The 11,888-nt window shown below is 49.1% G+C and overlaps 1 protein-coding gene across 2 annotated transcripts; it reads left to right on the forward strand.

Moving 5' to 3' along the window:
* The first annotated feature begins 543 nt into the window (after nt 1-543).
* TARS2 (threonyl-tRNA synthetase 2, mitochondrial) lies at nt 544-11,571 on the forward strand. 2 transcript variants are annotated; one of them, XM_082613156.1, is made up of 18 exons: nt 545-689; nt 1,016-1,212; nt 1,524-1,647; nt 2,326-2,450; nt 3,220-3,337; nt 3,456-3,520; nt 3,774-3,852; nt 5,037-5,183; nt 5,374-5,472; nt 5,775-5,992; nt 6,475-6,637; nt 6,855-6,992; nt 7,175-7,252; nt 8,944-9,044; nt 9,257-9,358; nt 9,534-9,606; nt 10,118-10,232; nt 11,198-11,571. In XM_082613156.1, the coding sequence occupies exons 1-18, from the start codon at nt 624-626 to the stop codon at nt 11,344-11,346; spliced, it is 2,157 nt and encodes a 718-aa protein (XP_082469282.1). In that variant the 5' UTR covers nt 545-623; the 3' UTR covers nt 11,347-11,571. The 2 variants fall into 2 exon arrangements, 1 of the variants encoding a protein (XP_082469282.1); XR_014293327.1 differs by lacking the exon at nt 11,198-11,571 and having other exon boundaries at nt 544-689; nt 9,261-9,358; nt 10,118-10,182.
* Nucleotides 11,572-11,888: the final 317 nt, after the last annotated feature.

Consider the following 11,888-nt stretch of genomic DNA (forward strand, 5'->3'; position numbering starts at 1 on the left):
TCATTTGTTCTCATAGCTTGTAGCTATTGTTGCCCATTATTGTATATTAGATGATTTACATAAAATTAACCTCAACAATTCAGAATGATAACTATTATTATTCCCATTTTATAGATAAGAAAATTGAAGCTTATCAGAAATTAATTTATCCAAAATTACATAGCGATCCAGGATTTACACTAGGTCTGTCCTGTCCCAAAGTCTATGCTTTTACCTGTTTCCTACCTGCCAGTGGAGACTACGTAAAAGAAAACTTAATGGTTAAAAGAAAATGACTACCCTTTCTAATCTGTTTTTCTCCCATTCGCACTCTGGAGAATTTTCCTGCCCCTGCCCTCAAAGCCTCAGGATATCTTATTGCTACTTTGGTCTGAAACTGCAGGTCTCTGGAATTGCCCATATGTGTAACAGTTTAGGTCTTCCGGTCAGCCGGAACCACCCGCATCGCTGCTCGTGCTGTGTGGGGTGTACCTCTTCGGAGTTCCTGGAGGTGGTCCCAGACTGGAGTGGCAGCTGTAATAACCAATAGGCATGGACATTGTTGGGCCGGAAGCCAATGAGGAATCTGGCGATGGAGAAGCGGCGATCATTTATTTGAGGATGTAGGACGGGTCTGAAGGAAAATGGGGCTGTATCAGAGGTGGCGGCGGCTTCGGATCCCAGGGTTACAAGCCTGCGGGCTGCACATGGTGCGTGAGGTACCCAAAGATTCCGAACCACATTGGACCCACCCCAGCGGAATCCCAAAGTGTAGGCTCTCAACCCAGCCTGACCCCCTCTACTCCTGCCCTGCGTCTCCAGACCCGGCTACTCTAACCCTTAGATGCGCCATCTTTTTCCTAGGGTCAGCAGCCTGGGGGGCCTAGGGCTCCCAGCCTAGGACCCGTTATCACCCAGTCCTTTTAAAGACTAGGGATTAGGACCACGGCCACTTAAATGTTCTAATTTCCCACTGTCCCCAGTCCCAAGAAGGAATGGTGGGACATGTGTTACCTCCTAACATCTTTCCCTCCAGGCAGCAGTGCCGACCCCTCCACACTGGTTGGTAGAGCGGCTTGGCCTTTTTGAGGAGCTATGGACTGCTCAGGTAAAGAGGTTAGCAAGCATGACACAGAAGGAACACCGTACTATCAAGATATCACTTCCTGGAGGCCAGAAAGTGGATGCTGTGGCATGGAACACAACCCCTTACCAACTAGCCCAGCAGATCAGGTATCAGGCCCATTCTGTACCTACCAGGATAATCCTTCTATCTCTGTACTTTCTCGATTTGAGCAGGGAAAGAGCTCTGTATGTTTATTCCATTCTCATCAAGACAGCTTTTCCTGCTGATTCCTTTTTATCTGCATTAGTTTCATAGTTTCTGCCCTTCCTCTGTTATGCATCGGGGAAAACGATAGGTTCTGTTGCTCTGGTAACACATTTCCCCTTTCAAGTTTGGAGTTGCTAAGAGACTAGTCCCTCTCTACCCCGTTGGATGGTAACCTTGTTTTTCTCTTTTTCCCCATCCCCCACTGCTAAAGTTCTAAACTGGCAGATACTGCAGTGGCTGCTCAAGTGAATGGAGAACCTTATGATCTGGAGCGGCCCTTAGAGACAGATTCTGACCTCAGATTTCTGACATTCGATTCTGCAGAGGGGAAAGCAGTAAGTTTCTTCCTTATCAGGGATACAGTGGCTACTAAACTAAGAGACGTTTAAGTGGGCACTTCTAGCATTTATTTCTTTTGCCTCAGTTTCTCCATTTGCAGTTGGGAGGGAGGCCTACCGCAGATTGCTTGTCTTGATTATTCCTGGCTAAGCTGGAAACTTAGGGTGAAAGTTTTTACTTAGCCTGGGTCTGTTAAGCAGTGATCATTGTGCTAGTGAAAGGGAGAGATATAAAGTTGAAAATAGAGGATAATATGCCACGTTAGCCCTCCAACTCTTGAGACATGCATTATAAGTCATCTGTAGCATATTTTTAATTTTAATGTGGCTTGCACAACCGAGCACATCGCCTGGCCTCCTCTCCACTTTTTCATGTCAGCTTGGATGGCATGAAAACTGACTAGCCTCCTACTATGCTCTAGAACCGGAAGCACTAGAGGAGTGAGGCTTACTGTCTTCTGTGCATTGCTTCTAGTGGCCTTCTTTCTTTTCTATTCAGTTGTTTTTGTTTTCGTTTTACTTTTTACTATTTGGTGGTCACCCCAAAGTCAGGTTCCCCATTTTGTGATAGTTATTCATACTGGTTTCATGCCAGCTTCTCTGAGGAGAGGATCTGAGAGCTAGGGGCTAAAGGAGAAGGTTATGAACTCATGACCTCCGTTCTTGTGAACCCAGGTATTCTGGCACTCCAGTACCCGTGTCCTGGGGGCAGCAGCTGAACAACTTCTAGGTGCTGTCCTCTGTCAAGGTCCAAGCACAGGATGTGGCTTTTACCATGATTTCTTCCTTGGAAAGGAACGGTGAGTAGTGCAAGGAAGGAAGAGAATGATTCTGGGGTGGTTTCTTTTTCAAAGATTTCACCATATTTTACTTTATTTTTCTGTTTTTTTGAGCTATATTTGACAAATAAAATTGTAATATAAAGTGTACACATGGTGATTTGATGCATGTATACATTGTGAAAAGATTCCCACAGTCGAGTTAATTAGCACATGCTTTTTTTGTGTGTGTGAGAATGCTTAAGATCTGCTCTTAGCAAATTTCACTTATGCAGTACAGAATTTATCGACTATAGTCACCATGCTATACATTAGTCTCTCAGACCTTATTCACCTTATAACTGAAAGTTTGTACCTCTTTCCTGAGGCCTTTTTCTGGGGCCTCAGGCATGTTCAGTTTGGAGGAGAAAGAAAGCTAGGGGCAGGTCCCTCCATGCCTCAACTGTGACATAGGTACCACTTTCTCCACTAGTTCATGTCCTTCCTTTTCTAAATCTGCTTGAAACTTACCTTCTCTAGCTTTTATGAATTCTTCAACTTTTACTTCATCCCTCATTACTGTTGCTCTAGTTTTCTTTATCCAGATTGCCTGCACACAATATTTAATTTCGTACAGAGAGCTTTTGCTCCAGCTGTAAACTTTGTACCTGATTTCCTATTTGTTTTCCCCTAGTCTGTTTGTCTTTGCCAATAATCTTAGATGTTTTTGAAAGGCAGGATTTCATCCCCTGGCCAACACCCAGGTGATGCTCCTTAGAGGATGGAAGCCAACCAACCCTCATCTTTCCAGGACAATCAAGGGCTCAGAGCTGCCTGTTTTGGAACGGATTTGTCAGGAACTTGCAGCTGCTGCTCAACCCTTCCGGAGACTAGAGGCTTCCCAGGATCAGCTTCGGCAGCTCTTCAAGGTGGGGCGGAGACACACAAGTTTAGGAGGATAATCTAGAGACGTGAGGGAAGGAGTGGCTCTCTCTCAGGACTTCTTCGTGGGAATAAAGACTTGTCTTCACTCTTCCCTTCTTCCAGGATAACCCCTTTAAGCTTCACCTGATCAAGGAGAAAGTGACAGGTCCAACGGCAACAGTATATGGGTGAGAGCTGTCAAGACTGAGGGAAACAGGGAGAGGTGGGGATGCACTAAAGAAGGCCAGAAATGGGATAAGGGAAAGAAGATAGAGGTAATCTGTTGCTCCCAAAAAAGAAATGGGAATTGATTTTTATCTCCCATTGCTTTCTCTGTGGAATAGTTCTTTATGTCTCTTTCTGTCAGCTAAACACCCTAGAGGGAGAATCCTAGAAGCTCAAGAATCTGGAAATCACTAACTGGCCCCTTCTTTCTCCCAGGTGTGGTATGTTGGTTGATCTGTGCAGAGGCCCCCACCTTCGGCATACTGGACAGATTGGAGGCCTGAAGCTGCTAACGGTCAGTTGTGAGGGCTGGGTTAGGTTGAGATTACTGTTTTCACTGGAGTGAGCTGGGGAATGGGAAGGTGACCCTCTCTGTCAGCCCCTTTTCTGCTCTGATAGCTATGGGGGAATCCAGAAATAGAAAGAAACTCTGTCCCTGCCTTTTAGAAATCCCCATCTGATAACAGATACTGGACACCCTGCCAGGGCCCAGAAGCCAATTCCGAGTCCATAGTCAGACATTAGCACTAAGGGAGATGGCGAGGGAGGGCATGAACAGGCTGGACATGGTCATGTAGGGAAGGCTCCTGTGGAGAGAGCCAGTGTGGAACACCATTTGACAGGCACAGAGAGAATACTCTTAAGTCAAAGGCCTGCCCTTTCTGAAAATATTGCTCCTGGGCAAGGTGAGCTATTAGTCGGAATAGGAGCAGGGAGAGAGGGGAGAGGCAGATGTGCAGAGCAAAAAGCCCTGGACTGAAAACCTAGGCATCTGCTCTTAGTCCTGTCTCTGCTACTGATGAAGTATACGGCCTTGGGTAAATCTCCTTACCCGTTTTTCCCATCTATAAAATGAAGCTGTTGATTCCTGTCCTACCAGTAAATCCACATCATAGAGACAAAACCAACTAACGCAAGAGAAAGCGTTTGAGGAAAAGTTAAAAGTGCTATAAAATGCAGGCTGTTTCCTATTAGTACCATACAATTGTTCAAGGAAAGAATAAGCAGAGGTATTTGAATTGCATGGATCCAGGAACAGGACCTAGTGTGGGAGACTGAGTTTTCTAGCAGCTGTATGGGAGGTTGATAAGGGGGTGGATAGACTAATATTTGACCAGAACTTAGGGTTACTTCCCTGAGCAGTCATTGATTAGAAGGGAAAGGAACAAAGTACACGGGTGCTGGTAGGGCAGTGGTAGTGAGAATGGGGACAAAAAGAAGTGGCAGGGTAAGGTTAGAATTCAGCAGGACATATGTAGAAATCAAGGCTCAGGCACCTCCGGGGTGGTATACATGGCAGGGGGTGTCTGGAGGATGGCAGGGGCCATCCTGGTGGTGATGGTGGGAAAAGTAGAGAGAGAGGTGAGATGGGATCGTTGTCAAGTGTCATACCTGTGATGCTTATGCTCAGAGTATCATATGAGGATTGAAAGAGAGGTTGTCCTCATCTTCCCTTTGACTCCCTTTGTCCTCCCACAGAACTCATCATCCTTATGGAGGTTTTCCAGCACCCCAGAGACACTGCAGAGAGTGTCAGGAATTTCCTTCCCCACTGCAGAGGAGCTGAGGGCCTGGGAAGAGTGGAGGGAGGAAGCAGAGTTACGGGACCACCGGCGCATTGGGAAGGTACAGAGACTGGGAAAATGGGGTCAGGGTGGGGGTGATGATAAGGGTTGGAGAGAGATGAAGGAACCTGACTGTGAAGTTGAGAGCAGATTCGGAATCCCGCAGACTGAGCAGCTTGGTCAGTTATCTCTTCTGGGTTCCCAAGCCCCTGCTTCCCCGTTGAAGTGACCGTTGCCGTTCCCGACTCCAGGAACAGGAGCTCTTCTTCTTCCATGAACTGAGCCCCGGGAGTTGCTTCTTCCTGCCTCGAGGGACAAGGGTGTATAATGTACTCGTGGCTTTTATCAGGGTAAGGAGGACCCATGTTCAGGGGAAGGAAGACTGGGGAGGGACTGAGGGCCTAGAAGAAGCCAGGTGTTAAAAGAGGGGGATTAGAAGTGTAAACATAAATATCGTAAAGTGCTAGTGACTTTTAGCAAGGGCCTAGAAATGTGTGGTCTACAGTGTGGAGCATAGCGAGGGAGGATGGTGCGTACTAGGTTGTAGCTGTGTTCAGCATGACCTGAGGGCCCAGAAGAATCACACAGCCGCCATCCTGCTTCCTCTCCCCCCAGTCACTCTGGCCTTCCATGTCTGTACCCTCCTCTCTAGGCCGAGTACACCCGCCGTGGTTTCTCAGAAGTGAAAACCCCCACGCTGTTTTCTACGAAACTCTGGGAACTGTCAGGGCACTGGGAGCATTACCGGGAAGACATGTTTGCCCTGCAGACCCCAGGCTCTGACAGCCATGCCGGCTCCCAGAGTGCCCACTCTACCAGCCATCCCACAGGCACGCTCGCCCTCAAGCCCATGAACTGTCCTGCGCACTGGTGAGCTGGGATCCAGGAGACCTGGGTCCTCCCAGGGCTAGGGCTAGGCAGCTGGTTAGTAAGTACTAAGTTGTAGAAAACTTGCAATCGTATTGGAACACCTGATTTGAGTCTTGAATCTGCCCTCTAGCTCCCTATGTGAATTTGGAAAAATCATTGCACCTCCCTAAGCCTCAGTCTCCTTCCTCATGTGTAATATCAAGGGTTTGGAGTTGCTGTCTAAGGTTCTTCTTTCAGTTCAGTGCCTATCACGGAACAGGGGCACAGTAAGTGACGTCTATTATTGTTGTTACTGAGATTCACTTTTGAACCAGACAGGGCCCAGATTGTGATGAGTGGGATTGACAGGACTCAGGCATGCCGAGGCTGGAGAGCGTGTTAGCTGATGGTGCAGAGAAGGGAAGCAAGCAGCCTGGGCGGAGGAGCAGTCTTCAGGGGCTAGTTTTCCCTGTGGCCCTGACTCCTCCCCACCCCAACCTCAGCCTGATGTTCGCCCACCGGCCCAGATCCTGGCGAGAGCTGCCCCTGCGACTGGCTGACTTCGGGGCCTTGCACCGGGCCGAGGCCTCTGGCAGTCTGGGGGGACTGACCCGGCTGCGGTGCTTCCAGCAAGATGACGCTCACATCTTCTGTGCACCCGATCAGGTGGCCCTTCCCCAGCTCCACCAAAGCATTTCTAAGCCGCCTTTCATTCTCCTTGTGAACTGCCAACGTTCCTGACCCTCAGTTGCCCTCTTTATATACGATAATTTAGCTACATTCTATCGCAACCTTTCCTTTATGTTTTTGCCCTCTTTTCCCCAAACTACCACCACCCCAGAGCTCTAGCTAGCACGCAGCTCACCTGCCCTTATTCCCCCAGCTGGAAGCAGAGATCCGAGGCTGTCTTGATTTCCTCCGCTCTGTCTACACTGTCCTTGGGTTCTCCTTCCACCTGGCACTGTCTACCCGGCCATCTGGCTTCCTGGGAGAGCCTTGCCTTTGGGACCAGGCTGAGCAGGTGAGCAGGTGGTAGGGAAGCAGAGGCAGATAAACCAGTCTCTGATGGAAGGAGAGGGGAGATGGGAATCAGGGTCCCTGGTAGAGGCATATGCTGAGAGGGTCACTGTTGGGGACTAGAGGGATCTGTTGCTCATAAAGTTTAAGATGACATATTCCTCTCTTGTATCCTTTCCTCTAAAGGTCCTTCAACAGGCCCTAGAAGAATTTGGAGAACCCTGGGACCTCAACCCTGGAGATGGTGCCTTCTATGGGCCTAAGGTAAGCTGGGGACCGTGGTTAGAGTCTTATTTATTCCTTTTTTTGTTTAGTTTATTAACTGTTTAATACGAAGGAATGTTTTTAAATTTGTGTAAGATATAAAGAAAAGCAGTACATCTCCTGCTCTTATGGAACTTAGGTCTGGTGAGGGCTCTGGGAGGTAAATAGGGTGTTGCAGCACCGTGGGATCAGTGCTGTGTAGGTACTAAGGGGGCACGTTACTCAGGAGGGTCAGGAAAGGCTTCCCATAGGAATCTCTCTCCGATCTGAAAAGTAATCGTTGGCCAAGTAAAAAGGTGCTTCAGGAGGGAACGTTGTAGGCAGAGGCTGGGGCGAAGAGTAAAAACTCACATGGCAAGTTGGAAGAGGTGTAAGAAGTCGGGGAAAAAGGACTGTAAAGTGTCTCCTGGATTTAGTGAAAAGGCTGTTAGGTTTTGAGGGTCCATTTTTCAGTAAAGTGGGGACGACATGGAGTTAGAAGTGAATGAATGAACCTAACACTTCCCAGAACATTGGCTCTTATAAATGCAAAGGAGAGTAGCTGGCAGATCCAAAGAGATGTTGATGAAGGGAGAGACTTGAGAATGTTTAAATGCTGTGATGGGAGGGAGCCTGTTTGGGTCAGGGAGAAGTTGATGTTGTAGAAGGGGTTTCAGTAGAGGAAAGTTTCTGGGGAGTCTTGAGGAGTGGGATCCAGAGCCCTCCACAGAAAGAACCACCTGTGCTGTTGTTTAGGGGGTAGAAGGAAAGGCTTGTGGGTAGGTGCCAGGATATTTACAGGTGTGGTGACAGAAGTTGAGACATTTTCCCATCTCATGATACCAACTATCAGAATTCTCCATGAGATGGGAGGCAGGACCATTTGCTGAGATAGGAGTGGGGAATAGGAGAGTTGTCAGCGCGGGGGTTGAAGACGGGAAGAGAGGAGAAAGCTTGAAAATCCTTGAGGAGAACAGGATGCAGAGCTGATTAGGGCAGCCAGAGGATTGCAGGCAGCAGCAAGGGTTCAATTGAGGTTCCCAACAGCGACTTGCAATCAATCGCTGTTTTTGCGTCTGTGTGGTGTGGCGTGTTGGGCAGCACTGGCCACTTCTGTTCCAGGGCCAAGGAGGTGGGAGGCTAGGGTGCCACCAGGGTGGGGTTTTGTCATGTGGATGTGACAGAAGAACAGTGAAACCAGGGAACCAGGGAGAGCTTCATGGGGAAAGAAACAGGGGTGGGAGAGGCTGAGAGGCCTGTGAATGGGAAGAAAAATGAGGAGTTAAGGAGCCGAGAGATTGAAGAGCCATTAATAGGAATAATTGTCAGAGCTGGAAGGACAAGAGATAGTAATCAGAGCAGGTGTCTGATGGACTGTTTCAGAGGTACAGCCATTCTGGGCGATGACAGCATGAAGGATGTAGCCATAGTGTGGGCGCGGATGAAGGTCTCTAAGATGAAGAACTCAAGGAATTGAGAGGCCAGGGTGAGGATGGGCCATTCATGTGAATGTTGATGTTCCCTAATAATACACCACTATTAAGTGGAAAGAGCCACCACCAGAGTCTGCAGCGAGTGACGGACAGCACGATGCAGCTGGGTGACACGTCTCTCCACACAGCCTGGGATGTGGCTAGGCAGAAGGGGGTGGCATGCATAATGGAGGATACTGGTTCTGGTTTCTCTCATGTCCTCCCTTCTGTCTCCTCCAGATTGACGTGCACCTCCACGATGCCCTGGGTCGGCCCCATCAGTGTGGGACAATCCAGCTTGACTTCCAACTGCCCCTGAGATTTGACCTCCAGTACAAGGGGTACAGAACCTTGTCCTGTCTCCTTTTCCCTTGGCCCATGGAATAGGTGGAGAACAACTTCCCTTTCAGCCTTTGACCCTAAAAACTAAACCACATCCTCCACACCCTCCCTTGCCAGGGCTGAAGATTCTTGGAAACTGGAAGGTGATCTTGGGTGCACATTGTGTGACACTTTTCCATTCCACCCACCCCCCCTCCCCTTTCCCTCCAAGGCAGGCGGGGGCCCTGGAGCGTCCAGTCCTCATTCATCGAGCAGTGCTAGGTTCTGTGGAAAGGATGTTGGGAGTGCTGGCGGAAAGCTGCGGGGGAAAATGGTGAGACCTCCGACCTCCGATTCCTGTTCTGGCCCTCAAGCCAGGTAGTGCATGCTCCACATCCTGGCTCCCTTCAGACTCCAGCTTCTGTTTCCTTCTAGAATCTGCTCCCTGCAGCCACACTTGGGGTCTGAGCCAGGATAAATAATTTGCCTTCCTCTGTTCTCTCAATCAGGCCACTATGGCTGTCACCATTCCAGGTGGTGGTCATACCTGTGGGGACTGAGCAAGAGGAATATGCCAGGGAGGTGAGGAGTTGGGGGTGAGGATGGGGGCCGAAGCAAGACTAATAGGGAGGCTGGGGATGAGCAATGGGTAGCAGAGGCCACATGGGGTAGTGAAAGGGGCACGGCACTTGGAATCACAAGACTGCACTCAAATTAATAAATGTTGAATGCTGACAACTGAGCACTTGGCACAAAAGGGGGCTTGGAGAAATGTTTGTTTTATTTTTCCTTTCTAGAGAGAAGTAAGGATATGGACAGTACTAGAGTCGAGCAGCTGGTTGGGTAGAGTGGTGTCTAGAAACAGGCAGAGTCCAGGGAGGCCTGGCTCCAGGAGGAGGCCGACAAGGAGGCTGGGGGGCTGGGGAGAGGCCTCAATGTATAGAGTGAGGAAGGTTTGTCCCTGAGAACTGGAGAGCCTTGAGGCAGAGGAAGGAGGGGCAGATGGGGGAGCTTGAGGAGAACTGGCATCAGACGGTTCTAGCTCCTCAGCCTTCCGTTAAATGAGGTTCCTGTCAATGATCCTCTACCCCAGGCACAGCGGAGCCTGCGAGCTGCAGGACTGGTTGGCGACCTGGACGCTGACTGCGGACTGACCCTCGGCCGGAGGATCCGCCGGGCTCAGCTTGCCCACTACAATTTTCAGTTCGGTAAGACCGGGTCAGCACAGCCCTCAGAGCCTTGCACTCTTCCACTCGGCCTGTATGTTGTTCTTCCCTGTCTACTACGTTTGGTCATCCGCGTATTTGGGTAAATTGCAGCTCATTACCTGAGCTGGGCAGGAGCCAGGATTCAGAACTCCTGAGCCATTTGGGCCCTAGGCTCCTTCACCCCCTGACCAGCACCTCTGACCCTCAGAACAGTTTTCTTCTGACCCCCGCCCTAGCTCTTGGTGTCTGTTAGTAATTAGCCAAGGGAGCATCAGAAAGGAACAGGAAGGGATAATAAGGCATTAATTAGTTAGCTTTGCTTATTCTACACCTAGATAGAGCCAGCCCTAAGGGATGAGGAGAAAGGCCTTAAGAAAAGTAGTCTAGGCCTACCTTGCTCCTTTTTTTCATTTTCCAAGGTTCAGAGCTCTGTCTTGAAGGCAAGGAGTAGGAACGTCTCAGCCAGATTACCTGGTTCTCTAGTTTTACACATCCACTCATCCTGCCAGCCTTGGATCAAGCTGCCCATGATCCCTTGGACTTGCACGTGTGTCATCCACCCTGCCACCCTCCCCTTTCTCTAATGTACACACACACACACTCACACACTCACTCACTCTCTCTCTGTCTCTCTGTCTCTCTCTGTCTTTCTTTCTCTCTCTCTCTCTCTCTGGATCTGCTTCTTGATCTGTTTGTCTTTCTTTGGCTGACCCTACTATCTCTGACTCCTGGGATCCTGAGTGGAAGTGATAAGGCATGTAGGAGAATGTCTGGAATATTTCTTTATCTCCTCAGGATGACCAGGGAACTGGAGAGCAAGAGTTAGCTAAATATATCCTTTCCGGAACCATGTCTGAGCTCTGCTCTTCCTAAAGATTTCGGTCTCTTAAATTTCTGCGTAGCAAAAGGAGATATCCTCTGGATAAATTTTCCCTGAGATTCGCAAACCTCCCCTCTTTCTGCAGTGGTTGGCCAGAAAGAGCAGAGTAAGAGAACAGTGAACATTCGGACTCGAGATAATCGTCGACTTGGGGAACAGGACTTGGCCGAGGCTGTACAGCGGCTACTGGAGCTACAGAACACCAGGGTCCCAAATGCTGAAGAAATTTTCTAAGCTTTTGTGTATAGATGTGGCAAAGACCTGTAGGAGCTATCAGGCCCCCTTAACACGGAGGGGCCCAACCTAACTGACAAGAGTCTGAAGTCCCCCAGACCCCTCAGAACTTGTGTGGAGGCATGAATCTGCTCTCATGAAAAGAGATTTGGTCTGGGGGAAGCTATAGCTGTTTGGATGTGAGGAGAGTGAAACTAAAAATAATAAACTTGAAGCTACTGGGAATGTGTCTTCATCTCTGACTCCTGATGGGGACATAAAAGGGAGTTTGACTCTGTCTCCCACTCTTTTGTCCTGGGGGGTTGGGGTAATTGAAAAGGGGCAGCCCATGGCTCTCACTGGTCGGGGAGCTCCCTGGGATAGCTGTCCTGTTCCCCTGTCTAACAGTGCCCTGTTTCCCCAGCCCCAATTCAGCAGGTTGTCAGATCCATTCTCCAAAGAAGGCCAAATGGAGAAATTGAGGCACAAAATAAAGTCTCAGACCTCTCTTGCTCCAGGATTCTCAGAATCAGTTTCTCTTGGGGTTGGGTTCACCATTCTTC

This window comes from Mesoplodon mirus (assembly GCF_964341445.2).
Source record: "Mesoplodon mirus genome assembly, chromosome: 3".
NCBI lineage: Eukaryota > Metazoa > Chordata > Mammalia > Artiodactyla > Ziphiidae > Mesoplodon > Mesoplodon mirus.